The following is a 13516-nucleotide window of genomic DNA, read 5'->3' as shown; positions in this document are numbered from 1 at the left end:
GTGGGCAGAAGAGACCCCTCCATTTTAAAGACAAGGCATTTTGAGAATCAAATTGTTTATTGATCAAACCATGCAAGAGTAGCAGGAACACAAGGCCAAATCAAAAGCATGACCGTAGAACCAAAGTGTCAGCAATGTCACCAAATCAGATGTCAATTTTAGTTGTATGGTTATAAAAACTTATACCAATGTAGCATCCACCCCTGTAAACATTTTTGCATGATGATGCGCAAGATCCTCATTTCAAAGTGCATTAGGTTGCACATTTCCTCACCTCAGTTACCTTTGCCCTTTTCTTCAAATGGAGGCACAGTAACAGGGGAAAGACGATTAAGGAGTTGGGCAAACCAAATTATGATCTCCCTATCTAGCTTGTTGAGGGGTCGGGCCGTCTGTTCAAGGCTTGTCGCTTCTGCTGAGGCGCGGGGGCCGGTCGCTTCTGCTGAGGCGCGGGGGCCGGTCGCTTCTGCTGAGGCGCGGGGGCCGGTCGCTTCTGCTGAGGCGCGGGGGCCGGTCGCTTCTGCTGAGGCGCGGGGGCCGGTCGCTTCTGCTGAGGCGCGGGGGCCGGTCGCTTCTGCTGAGGCGCGGGGGCCGGTCGCTTCTGCTGAGGCGCGGGGGCCGGTCGCTTCTGCTGAGGCGCGGGGGCCGGTCGCTTCTGCTGAGGCGCGGGGGCCGGTCGCTTCTGCTGAGGCGCGGGGGCCGGTCGCTTCTGCTGAGGCGCGGGGGCCGGTCGCTTTTGTTGAGGTGCGGGGGCCGGTCGCTTCTGCTGAGGCATTGCGACACAACGTCACACTTGCTGGGGTATTTTTGCCAGTAGCTTCTGCTGAGGCGCGGGGGCCGGCCGCTTCTGCTGAGGCATTTCGACACAACGTCACACTAGCTGGGGTATTGCGGCCATTAGCTTTAGCATTTGGACCAGACACCACACTTGCTTGGGATCCAGTTGATTCTGGTTCAGTGTAGGCAGGATGCCCATAAGCATTATCTAGGAAACAAAGAACAACATTATGTAAAAGGCTAGCCTTATACTATTGGAACTAGACTGATTTGAGCTGAATTAGTGGAAACCAAACGCACCTTGAAGGGTAAAACACGTTATCCCTCCAATTAGCAGGCAACAAATCCAAGAAACACTACAAAACATTCAGACAGTTAAACACAAATAACCAGTGAAAACTTTAAGACAAGGTAAACCAATCAGATGAATATAATGAAACACTAACCTCAAAGAGAGTCCAAAAGTCACAGCCATTTCAGTGATCAAAACCACAACAATATGCAGAACTAATAGAAGACAGACACCCTACCACAGTATCCCTGTTACTATATCTTACAGCTGTTTTTGGTTGATCCTTATAAAGGAATCCCAGACCCTTCTAACCAGCTGTACAGCTGTCAGCCAATGAACTTCATTGCAATTGGTTAAATTTCCCAATTGCGATTAGGTGCTCTTGATTTCATTCAGCTGGTGTGCTGGAGGGTGGAGTTTGCACATCATGGACCAATCCAATGGTTTTAAAGAGTGACCTCACCCATTCCCACCCATTCCGGATTGAGCCAATTGTTTTTCAACAGAAGCCATCCGTTGACATATGGTGAACAACAGAGATGATTGTACTACAAAAAAACACACCAAATTCAGTTCAACATTTTAATTGAAAACAGACAATTGATGAATGCATATTCAATTTCATACATGTTCAAGCATCTGTTGCAGCCCAATACTTATTTATTCCCCAGTAATTTGTCTTTTCACCAATCAGATCAGCTGTTATGCCAGTAATGCGGGGCAGAAGGTCAGAAATGGGCTGCATGTTTAAACACAGCCTGTGTGGCTGGGACCAAACAGACTATGAGGGAGTTTGTGGTTGAGGCCAGACAGACTTCGGCCGCTTTCCAAAGCTTAGAAGTTGCTGACGTCTGACAGATCTACATCACCTTGATAGGTCTTTTAAGTATCAGCTAACCACATCATATGTCAGTGGATGACACAGTTGATGATGTGGCACGCATCCATTGGTTGTTGCGTCGCCTCACCTTTGCTGCAGAATGTTGCCTATGGCTGTGTTACACAGGCCGTCCAATTCTAATCTTTTTTCCACGTATTGGCCTTTTGACCAATCGCATCAGATCTTTTCACAACAGATCTTTTTTAGAGCTGATGGGTCAAAAGACGAATTAGTGAAAAAAATAATATTTTGTAAATGCAGCCTATGAGGGAGTTCAATTAACCTGAGCGGCGGTGCACCAGTCATTCGGAAGGTGATGTGAAATGACAAAAGAAGTGAGGGAGGAGCGCCCTTCTCAAATCGTACAGTCAGTGGTGTAATGGAGGCTATACTAAAGTATACCACTTTGTTTTCAGTGGACATTTCGTGTACTCAATTCTTAATCCCAACTGATATGTATCAAAGTAGTAAAGTGGTGGTATATGCTGTATCAGTTCATAAGGCTGATGGAACATATCAGAATGTTCAGCTTAAAAGTTGAAAAACTATTATTTCAAATGGTGTATAATACTTGTATGTGTGAGAAATTTGAATTATGAGAGTTTTGTTGTTTTGAATTTGGCACTCTGCTATTTCACTGGCTGTTGGCGAGTTGGGACGCTATCGTTCCACATACCCTAGAGAAGTTTTAACTGACCTCCAGACGAGCTTCAATGCCATACAACTCTCCAACTGCTCTGAAATGCAAGTAAAACTAAATGCATGCTCTTCAACCGATCGCTGCTTGCACCTGCCCGCCCGTCCAGCATCACTACTCTGGACGGATCTGACTTAGAATATGTGGACAACTACAATTACCTAGGTGTCTGGTTAGACTGTAAACTCTCCTTCCAGACTCACATTAAGCATCTCCAATCCAAAATTAAATCTACAATCGGCTTCCTATTTCGCAACAAAGCATCCTTCTCTTATGCTGCCAAACATACCCTCGTAAAACTGACCATCCTACCGATCCTCGACTTCGGCCATGTAATTTACAAAATAGCCTCCAACACTCTACTCAACAAATTGGATGCAGTCTATCACAGTGCCATCCGTTTTGTCACCAAAGCCCCATATACTACCCACCACTGCGACCTGTACGCTCTCGTTGGCTGGCCCTCGCTTCATACTCATCGCAAAACCCACTGGCTCCAGGTCATCTACAAGTCTCTGCTAGGTAAAGCCCCGCCTTGTCTCAGCTCACTGGTCACCATAGCAGCACCCACCCATAGCACACGCTCCAGCTGGTATATCTCACTGGTCACCCCCAAAGCCAATTCTTCCTTTGGCCGCATTTCCTTCCAGTTCTCTGCTGCCAATGACTGGAACGAACTGCAAAAAATCACTGAAGCTGATTTCCTTGATACCATTCTTAATAACATCACAAAATAATAAAACATGTGACATGATTATTCTTTAGATCCCCACTGACCATTCCAAACATTCAGATGTTATAAATATAGCTCCAGTGCTTACTATTCGGGCGTTAAAGTTTTGGTGGGAAAAGGTCTTCTGTAGACAAAGGAACATTCCTTTACCAATACTTTAGAACAAGAGAGAGATTCGGCTGGGCCGGTGTTTTATTCGGCACCGCACTCCCCCTCTTCTCTTATGTGGGTGAGAGAGGTCTGGTCATCGTCAGCCATTTGCCAAGCTGATCTGAGGCCTTGGATCCTCAGCCAGGAGAGTTGTGTCACCTTAAAGCTATATACACCAGCAATCAATTGTTTTCCTGATTCGATACATTGTTTAATAATAGTAAAGACATCAAAAATATGAAATGACACATATGGAATCATGTAGTAACCAAAAAGGTGTAAAACAAATCTAAATAGATTTTAGAATTGAGATTCTTCAAATTGCCAAAGGCGGCAAAGGGTGGCTATCTCTCAACCAGCTTCATGAGGTAGTCACCTGGAATGCATTTCAATGAGCATGTGTGCCTTGTTAAAAGTTAATTTGTGGAATTTATTTCCTTGTTAATAAGTTTGAGCCAATCATTTGTGTTGTGACAAGGTAGCGGTGGCATTCAGAAGAGTGCCCTATTTGGTAAAATACCAAGTCCAGCTTGATGTATGATGGCACCGGAGAAGATGGCAGACGTTTGTGTTTTTTTGTTTGCTTATTTGTGTTGTTTGTACCTATGTTTTATTTTTTATTTTGTACATAATGTTGCCTCTACTGTCTCTTATGACCGAAAATAACTTCTAGACATCAGGACTGCGATTTATTCACCACGGACTAGCAGAATCTTCTTTTTCCATTCACGACTCTGACGATCCCGAAGGATACGCTGCTTCCTCGGGAACAGGCCCCGATCCCCGTGATCTGCGTGAAGAGGAGGCGGAAAAAGAGGGGCCGAAGGTCCGGCTGCCTTCTGAGAATTCGCAGGTGATCAACAACAAAAAAACACTTCCCTCCATTCTGTTAGTAGATGTGCAATCTTTGGACAATGAAATCGACGAGTTACGCGGAAGATTAACCTCTCTAGGGGAGGTGGGACGAAATCGTCCCACACTATTCAACAGCCAGTGACAAATCTCCCAGAGTGCTAAGAACCTTGGCGTGATCCTGGACAACACCCTGTCTTTCTCCACTAACATCAAGGCGGTGACCCGATCCTGTAGGTTCATGCTCTACAACATTCGCAGAGTACGACCCTGCCTCACACAGGAAGCGGCGCAGGTCCTAATCCAGGCACTTGTCATCTCCCGTCTGGATTACTGCAACTCGCTGTTGGCTGGGCTCCCTGCCTGTGCCATTAAACCCCTACAACTCATCCAGAACGCCGCAGCCCGTCTGGTGTTCAACCTTCCCAAGTTCTTTCACGTCACCCCGCTCCTCCGCTCTCTCCACTGGCTTCCAGTTGAAGCTCGCATCCGCTACAAGACCATGGTGATTGCCTACGGAGCTGTGAAGGGAACGGCACCTCCATACCTTCAGGCTCTGATCAGGCCCTACACCCAAACAAGGGCACTGCGTTCATCCACCTCTGGCCTGCTGGCCCCCCTACCTCTGAGGAAGCACAGTTCCCGCTCAGCCCAGTCAAAACTGTTCGCTGCTCTGGCACCCCAATGGTGGAACAAGCTCCCTCACGACGCCAGGACAGCGGAGTCAATCACCACCTTCCGGAGACACCTGAAACCCCACCTCTTTAAGGAATACCTAGGATAGGATAAAGTAATCCTTCTAACCCCCCTCCCCCCCTTAAAAGATTTAGATGCACTATTGTAAAGTGGTTGTTACACTGGATATCATAAGGTGAATGCACCAATTTGTAAGTCGCTCTGGATAAGAGCATCTGCTAAATGACTTAAATGTAAATGTAAAATGTAAATGTAAATCAGAGCACCAAATTTAAAACCACAAAATGTCATAATTCAAAGTTCTCAAACATAGGACTATTTTACAGCATTTTATATATACCCTTCTCCTGAATCGAAGCACGTTGTCCGATTTCAAAAAGGCTTTACAGCGAAAGCAAAACATTAGATTATGTTAGTAGAGTACATAGACACAAAAAAACACACAGCCATTTCCAAGCAACTAGCATATATCACAAATACCCAACACACAGCTAAATGCAGCACTAACCTTTGATGATTTTCATCAGATGACACTCCTAGGACATTATGTTATACAATACATGCATGTTTTGTTCAATCAAGTTCATATTTATATCAAAAACCAGCTTTTTACATTAGCATGTGATGTTCAGAACTAGCATACCCACCGAAAACCTCCTGTGAATTTACTAAATTACTCACGATAAACGTTGAGAAAATACATAACAATTATTTTAAGAATTATAGATACAGAACTCTTTTATGCAATCGTTATGTCCAATTTTAAAATAGCTTTTCGGCGAAAGCACATTTTGCAATATTCTGAGTAGATAGCTCGGCCATCACGGCTAGCTAATTTGACACCCACCAAGTTTGGGACAACCTAAATTCAGAATTATTATTAGAAAATTTGGATTACCTTTGCTGTTCTTCATCAGAATGCACTCCGAGGACTTCTACTTCAACAACAAATGTTGTTTTGGTTCCAAATAATCCATAGTTATATCCAAATACCACCGTTTTGTTCGTGCGTTCAGGTCACTATATGAAGGGTAACGCGCGAGCGCATTTTGTGACAAAAAAATTCAAAATATTCCATTACCGTACTTAGAAGCATGTAAAACACTGTTTAAAATGAATTTTTATGCTACTTTTCTCGTAAAATAGCAATAATATTCCAACCGGGCAACGTTGTATTCATTCAAAGGCTGAAAGAAAAAAATGGAGAAGTCTTGTGAACGCGCATCTCAGTCTCACTGTCCCCAGGCTGACCACTTACAAACTCTGCTGCTGTGCTTTGCCCAGAGACAGCAGACACCCCATTCCACTTTCTGGTGGCTTTAGAGAGCAAATGGAAGCCTTAGAAAGTGTCACGTTACAGCACAGATGCTGTAATGTCGATAGAGATGCAACAGAAGGACAACAAATCGTCAGACAGGGCACTTCCTGCATGGAATCTTCTCAGGTTTTGGCCTGCCATATGAGTTATGTTATGCTCACAGACACCATTCAAACAGTTTTAGAAACTTTAGAGTGGTTTCTATCCAAATCTACTAATTATATATTATATGCATATTCTAGTTTCTGGGCAGGAGTAGTAACCAGATTAAATCGGGTACGTTTTTTATCCGGACGTGAAAATACTGCCCCTATACCACAACAGGTTAAATTACCAACGGGACATTAAAAACTGTAACATCTCATGCTTCGCGGAGTCATGGCTGAACAACAACAACATCAACATACTACGATGTACCGGCAGGATAGAACAGCGGCGTCTAGTAATACAAGGGGCAGCAGTCTATGTATTTTTATAAACAACTTCTGGTACACGATATCTAAGGAAGTCTCGAGCTATTGCTCGCCTGAGGTAGAGTTTCTCATGATAAGCTGTCGACCACTGTAAGGAACACGATGGGAGACAGAGAGCGGAAGTGCAGGGCGCAGCAAGTGTTTATTGTAAAGGACCACAGGAGGCGGCAGGTAGCTTGGTCCAGGGGCAGGCAGAAGGTCATACACAGGGGGTCCAAAAAGGCAACAGTACAGGCAGGGAAAAGGCTAGTAATGTCGTCTCTAGATCAGGCAATAGGTTGATAACAGGAAATCCGATAGGCTAAAGTACAGGCAGGGAATAGGCAAAAGGCTGGAAAGTGAGCTGCGTTCAGGGGATCTATGTGTTTGAGAGTGTGAGCTGGAAAGTGGGCTGCGTTCAGGGGATCGACATGTTTGAGAGTGTCAGTTGGAAGCAGACGTTACAACCACACTACCTACCGAGAGAGTTCATCTGTATTCTTTGTAGCTGTTTACATACAGTTGAAGTCAGAAGTTTACATACACTTAGATTGGAGTCATTAAAATTTGTTTTTCAACGACTACTCAAATTTCTTGTTAAGAAACTATAGTTTTGGCAAATCGGTTAGGACATCTACTTTGTGCATGACACAAGTAATTTTTCCAACAATTGATTACAGACAGATTATTTCACTTATAATTGTCACGGTTGTCGTAGGAAGGAGCGGACCAAAGTGCAGCGTGTGTGTGGTTCCACATTTTATTTTCACTGTGAAACATTGCAATACATACACAACAAACTGAACGATCAAAAACAACAAACCGTGACGCAGTGTAGAAACATACACTAACTCAGAAACAATCTCCCACAAACCCAGGTGGAAAAAAACCCTACTTAAGTATGATCTCCAATTAAAGACAACGAGGACCAGTTGCCTCTAATTGGAGATCATCCCAAACAAAACCCAACATAGAAATACAAAGCTAGAACCTGACAACATAGAAAAACTAAACTAGAAAACCCCCCTGTCACATCCTGACCTAAACTACCATAGAAAATAACAGCTTTCTAAGGTCAGGACATGACAATAATTCACCGTGTCACAATTCCAGTGGGTCAGAAGTTTACATACACTAAGTTGACTGTGCCTTTAATAAACAGCTTGGAAAATTCCAGAAAATGATGTCATGGCTTTAGAAGCTTCTTATAGGCCAATTTGAGTCAATTGGAGGTGTACCTGTGGATGTATTTCAAGGCCTACCTTCAAACTCAGTGCCTCTTTGCTTGACATCATGAGAAAATCAAAAGAAATCAGCTAAGACCTCGGAAAAAATGTTGTAAACCTCTGCAAGTCTGGTTCATCCTTGGGAGCAATTTCCAAACGCCTGAAGGTACCACGTTCATCTGTACAAACAATAGTGTGCAAGTATAAACACCATGGGACCACGCAGCCATCATACCGCTCAGAAAGGAGGCACGTTCTATCTCCTAGAGATTAACGCACTTTGGTGCGAAAAGTGCAAATCAATCCCAGAATAACAGCAAAGGACCTTGTGAAGATGCTGGAGGAAACCTGTACAAAAGTATCTATATAGTGCTCAGCATATGTGAGAACTCCTGCAAGACTGTTTGAAAAGCATTCTAGGTTAAGCTGTTTGAGAGAATGCCAAGAGTGTGCAAAGCTGTCATCAAGGCAAAGGGTGGCTCCTTTGAAGAATCTAAAATATATTTTGATTTGTTTAACACTTTTTTGGTTACTACATGATTCCATATGTGTTATTTCATGGTTTTGATGTCTTCACTATTATTCTACAATGTAGAAAATAGGAAAAATAAGGAAATACCCTTGAATGAGTAGGTGTGTACAAACTTTTGACTGTTACTGTATACTGAAAAAAATAAACGCAACATGCAACAATTTCCATAAATTTACTGAGTTACAGTTCAAATAAAGAAATCAGTCAATTGAAATAAAAAAATGAGGTTGTTATCTATGGATTTCACATGACTGGGTTGAGGCGCAGCCATGGGTGTGCCTGGGAGGGCATAGACCCACCCACTTGAGAGCCAGGCCCACACACTGGGGAGCCATGCCCAGCCAATCAGAATTAGTTTTCCCCCACAAAAGGGCAGACAGAAAGACTCTTTCATTTCATCAGCTGTCCGGATGTTTGGTCTCAGACGATCCCACAGGTGAAGAAGCCAGATGTGGACGTCGTGGGTTGGCGTGGTTACACACGGTCTGCTGTTTTGAGGCCGTTTGGACGTACTGCCAAATTCTCTAAATTGACGTTGGAGGCGGCTTATCATAATAAACGTTACATCAAATCCTCTGGAATATTTTATTTCAACTCATGAAACATGGGACCAACACTTAACATGTTGCATTTATATTTTTATTCAGAATAGTTTACTCATGTTTCCCTATGACAGTGTAGACGTGCCACAACCTGTCCAGTAGATGGCCAGGTGAAGGCCTGTTCAAAGCACTCAAACTGGATTCTGTGATATCTGGATTCCACTGACTATTATTTTCTGAAAAAACGGTTTAAAAACTCAGTTTGACCTGATCCTGGATAACAAACGATCACAGAATGCAGATCATTCAGATCCCCCCCCCCCTAAAAACTACCCCAGGGGTCATCCACCTCTGTTTTTGAGATTGACCCCTTGATACCAAAAAAGCAGTATTGAGTCACCAGGCTTAAGAACATTGGCTCTAGATAAAAGTGCAATGTGTGAGCTTAATTAAGCACACCTTTTAAAGTATCTGCCAGCAGGCATCTGCAAGTGCAACCTCATTGTGGTCAGATAGAAATGGATTGTGCAGCAGACCACATTGAGAGTTCTGTGTCTAAATATTCCAGCTCGTCTTTCAGACAATCCATATGTTAACGAGTTCACTTACTCTGCCCAAAGTTGATTAATATATATACACGATTGCATCCATGTTCCCTGGGAGAGGTTACAGTTACAGGCAATGGGACTATCAGGTAAACTGCATTCATATTCTTTAGGCACCTATGGTAACTTGTTAGGGCTAGGGTCCTTTTTTCAGAATTTCCACCTGACTGACGTGCCCAAGTAAACTGCCTGGCACTCAGGCCCAGAAGCCAGGACATGCATATGATTGGTATTATTGGATAGAAAACACTGACGTTTGTCAATGTTAAAATGTATGAGACTAACACAATTGATATGGTAGCTGAAAATCCAAAGAAAAAAGAACCAGAAATTACTCTTTGAGATCCCATGATCTTTCAATGGAAAGCTATGGGTCCAATGCAATTCCAGCTCCCAGATTGCAATTCCTATGGCTTCAACTAGATATGTCTTTGTTCAAGGTTTTTCTATTGAACATACTGTCATTATAAAATACAGTTTTACATTATAAGTACCTGAGGATTAAATAGAAGTGTTGAACTTATTTTAAAAGTTAAGCAGTAGCTTCTTGGATTCCTTTGTCTGCATGTTGATTACTGAAATCGATGGCACCAACAAGACTTAAAACAACCATGCTTGTTGTAGCAACATGTAGACCGCCATTCTCAAACAATAGCATGATATGCTGTCGCTGTAAAGCAGTTAGATTAACAAAAATTAAAGCTTTAAAATATAATGTTCAATATTAGATTTGCACACCCGCCTGTCACCGGATGTTGTCGACAGGTGTCACGCTAACGGGACTCCTAGTATGGTAACCAATTTAACGGGCAGATTAATGTAAGTGGAACACCCTACACAAATACCGTTAGGAATTAACATGAGGGAGCTTTGACAATTTACAGAACTTTAGCATTTGAACTACCAGAAAAGGTAAACAAATCTGTTTACACAAGTGTTGTGAACCACATTCCCTTTTACTCCAGACCAAGTCTGTCCCCGATCAGCAAGCACATGGTGGGCAGAAGAGACCCCTCCATTTTAAAGACAAGGCATTTTGAGAATCAAATTGTTTATTGATCAAACCATGCAAGAGTAGCAGGAACACAAGGCCAAATCAAAAGCATGACCGTAGAACCAAAGTGTCAGCAATGTCACCAAATCAGATGTCAATTTTAGTTGTATGGTTATAAAAACTTATACCAATGTAGCATCCACCCCTGTAAACATTTTTGCATGATGATGCGCAAGATCCTCATTTCAAAGTGCATTAGGTTGCACATTTCCTCACCTCAGTTACCTTTGCCCTTTTCTTCAAATGGAGGCACAGTAACAGGGGAAAGACGATTAAGGAGTTGGGCAAACCAAATTATGATCTCCCTATCTAGCTTGTTGAGGGGTCGGGCCGTCTGTTCAAGGCTTGTCGCTTCTGCTGAGGCGCGGGGGCCGGTCGCTTCTGCTGAGGCGCGGGGGCCGGTCGCTTCTGCTGAGGCGCGGGGGCCGGTCGCTTCTGCTGAGGCGCGGGGGCCGGTCGCTTCTGCTGAGGCGCGGGGGCCGGTCGCTTCTGCTGAGGCATTTCGACACAACGTCACACTTGCTGGGGTATTTTTACCAGTAGCTTTTGCTGAGGCGCGGGGGCCGGTCGCTTCTGCTGAGGCGCGGGGGCCGGTCGCTTCTGCTGAGGCGCGGGGGCCGGTCGCTTCTGCTGAGGCGCGGGGGCCGGTCGCTTCTGCTGAGGCGCGGGGGCCGGTCGCTTCTGCTGAGGCGCGGGGGCCGGTCGCTTCTGCTGAGGCGCGGGGGCCGGTCGCTTCTGCTGAGGCATTTCGACACAACATCACACTTGCTGGGGTATTTTTACCAGTAGCTTTTGCTGAGGCGCGGGGGCCGGTCGCTTTTGCTGAGGCGCGGGGGCCGGTCGCTTTTGCTGAGGCGCGGGGGCCGGTCGCTTCTGCTGAGGCATTTCGACACAACGTCACACTTGCTGGGGTATTTTTGGCAGTAGCTTCTGCTGAGGCGCGGGGGCCGGTCGCTTCTGCTGAGGCGCGGGGGCCGGTCGCTTCTGCTGAGGCGCGGGGGCCGGTCGCTTCTGCTGAGGCGCGGGGGCCGGTCGCTTCTGCCGAGGCGCGGGGGCCGGTCGCTTCTGCCGAGGCATTTCGACACAACATCACACTTGCTGGGGTATTTTTACCAGTAGCTTTTGCTGAGGCGCGGGGGCCGGTCGCTTTTGCTGAGGCGCGGGGGCCGGTCGCTTTTGCTGAGGCGCGGGGGCCGGTCGCTTTTGCTGAGGCGCGGGGGCCGGTCGCTTCTGCTGAGGCATTTCGACACAACGTCACACTTGCTGGGGTATTTTTGGCAGTAGCTTCTGCTGAGGCGCAGGGGCCTGTCGCTTCTGCTGAGGCATTTCGACACGTCACACTTGCTGGGGTATTGCGGCCATTAGATTTAGCATTTGGACCAGACACCACACTTGCTTGGGATCCAGTTGATTCTGGTTCAGTGTAGGCAGGATGCCCATAAGCATCATCTAGGAAATAAAGAAAAACATTATGTAAAAGGCTAGCCTTATACTATTGGAACTAGACTGATTTGAGCTGAATTAGTGGAAACCAAACGCACCTTGAAGGGTAAAACACGTTATCCCTCCAATTAGCAGGCAACAAATCCAAGAAACACTACAAAACATTCAGACAGTTAAACACAAATAACCAGTGAAAACTTTAAGACAAGGTAAACCAATCAGATGAATATAATGAAACACTAACCTCAAAGAGAGTCCAAAAGTCACAGCCATTTCAGTGATCAAAACCACAACAATATGCAGCACTAATAGAAGACAGACCCTACCACAGTATCCCTGTTGCTATATCTTACAGCTGTTTTTGGTTGATCCTTATAAAGGAATCCCAGACCCTTCTATAACCAGCTGTACAGCTGTCAGCCAATGAACTTCATTGCAATTGGTTCAATTTCCCAATTGCGATTAGGTGCTCTTGATTTCATTCAGCTGGTGTGCTGGAGGGTGGAGTTTGCACATCATGAACCAATCCAATGGTTTTAAAGAGTGACCTCACCCATTCCCACCCATTCCGGATTGAGCCAATTGTTTTTCAACAGAAGCCATCCGTTGACATATGGTGAACAACAGAGATGATTGTACTACAAAAAACACACCAAATTCAGTTCAACATTTTACTTGAAAACAGACAATTGATGAATGCATATTCAATTTCATACATGTTCAAGCATCTGTTGCAGCCCAATACTTATTTATTCCCCAGTAATTTGTCTTTTCACCAATCAGAGCAGCTGTTATGCCAGTAATGTGGGGCAGAAGGTCAGAAATGGGCTGCATGTTTAAACACAGCCTGTGTGGCTGGGACCAAACAGACTATGAGGGAGTTTGTGGTTGCGGCCAGACAGACTTCGGCCGCTTTCCAAAGCTTAGAAGTTGCTGACGTCTGACAGATCTACATCACCTTGATAGGTCTTTTAAGTATCAGCTAACCACATCATATGTCAGTGGATGACACAGTTGATGATGTGGCACGCATCCATTGGTTGTTGCGTCGCCTCACCTTTGCTGCAGAATGTTGCCTATGGCTGTGTTACACAGGCCGTCCAATTTTAATCTTTTTTCCACGTATTGGCCTTTTGACCAATCGCATCAGATCTTTTCACAACAGATATTTTTCAGAGCTGATGGGTCCAAAGACGAATTAGTGAAAAAAATAATATTTTGTAAATGCAGTCTATGAGGGAGTTCAATTAACCTTCCAGTCATACGG

The 13516-nt window shown here is 44.7% G+C and overlaps 2 protein-coding genes across 2 annotated transcripts; both read right to left on the bottom strand.

Annotated features, from left to right (window-relative positions):
• Window positions 1–275: 275 nt before the first annotated feature.
• On the bottom strand, window positions 276–1338 carry LOC106608261 (uncharacterized). Its single transcript, XM_082976182.1, has 4 exons — window positions 1224–1338; window positions 1078–1133; window positions 512–985; window positions 276–295 (listed from the first exon to the last, which is right to left on the bottom strand). The coding sequence occupies exons 1-4, from the start codon at window positions 1250–1252 to the stop codon at window positions 276–278; spliced, it is 579 nt and encodes a 192-aa protein (XP_082832308.1). The 5' UTR covers window positions 1253–1338.
• Window positions 1339–10786: 9448 nt separating this feature from the next.
• LOC106608263 (uncharacterized) lies at window positions 10787–12601 on the bottom strand. Its single transcript, XM_082976129.1, has 3 exons — window positions 12494–12601; window positions 12348–12403; window positions 10787–12255 (listed from the first exon to the last, which is right to left on the bottom strand). The coding sequence occupies exons 1-3, from the start codon at window positions 12520–12522 to the stop codon at window positions 11024–11026; spliced, it is 1317 nt and encodes a 438-aa protein (XP_082832255.1). The 5' UTR covers window positions 12523–12601; the 3' UTR covers window positions 10787–11023.
• Between the last annotated feature and the right edge of the window lie 915 nt (window positions 12602–13516).

This window comes from Salmo salar, chromosome 06 (genome assembly GCF_965601325.2).
Source record: "Salmo salar chromosome 06, fSalSal1, whole genome shotgun sequence".
NCBI lineage: Eukaryota > Metazoa > Chordata > Actinopteri > Salmoniformes > Salmonidae > Salmo > Salmo salar.
Note: the sequence above shows the minus strand (reverse complement) of the source record. Positions and strands in the feature narration are given on the sequence as shown.

Excerpts from the sequence above, each read along its gene's own strand:
- LOC106608263 (XM_082976129.1), bottom strand. The coding sequence starts at position 12,522 with ATGGCTGTGACTTTTGGACTCTCTTTGAG. Across the intron at positions 12,404-12,493 it reads ACTTTTGGACTCTCTTTGAG|TGTTTCTTGGATTTGTTGCC; the intron begins GTTAGTGTTTCA and ends AATGTTTTGTAG. Across the intron at positions 12,256-12,347 it reads AACGTGTTTTACCCTTCAAG|ATGATGCTTATGGGCATCCT; the intron begins GTGCGTTTGGTT and ends TTTATTTCCTAG.
- LOC106608261 (XM_082976182.1), bottom strand. The coding sequence starts at position 1,252 with ATGGCTGTGACTTTTGGACTCTCTTTGAG. Across the intron at positions 986-1,077 it reads AACGTGTTTTACCCTTCAAG|ATAATGCTTATGGGCATCCT; the intron begins GTGCGTTTGGTT and ends TTTGTTTCCTAG. Across the intron at positions 296-511 it reads CGCCTCAGCAGAAGCGACCG|AAAAGGGCAAAGGTAACTGA; the intron begins GCCCCCGCGCCT and ends CTCCATTTGAAG.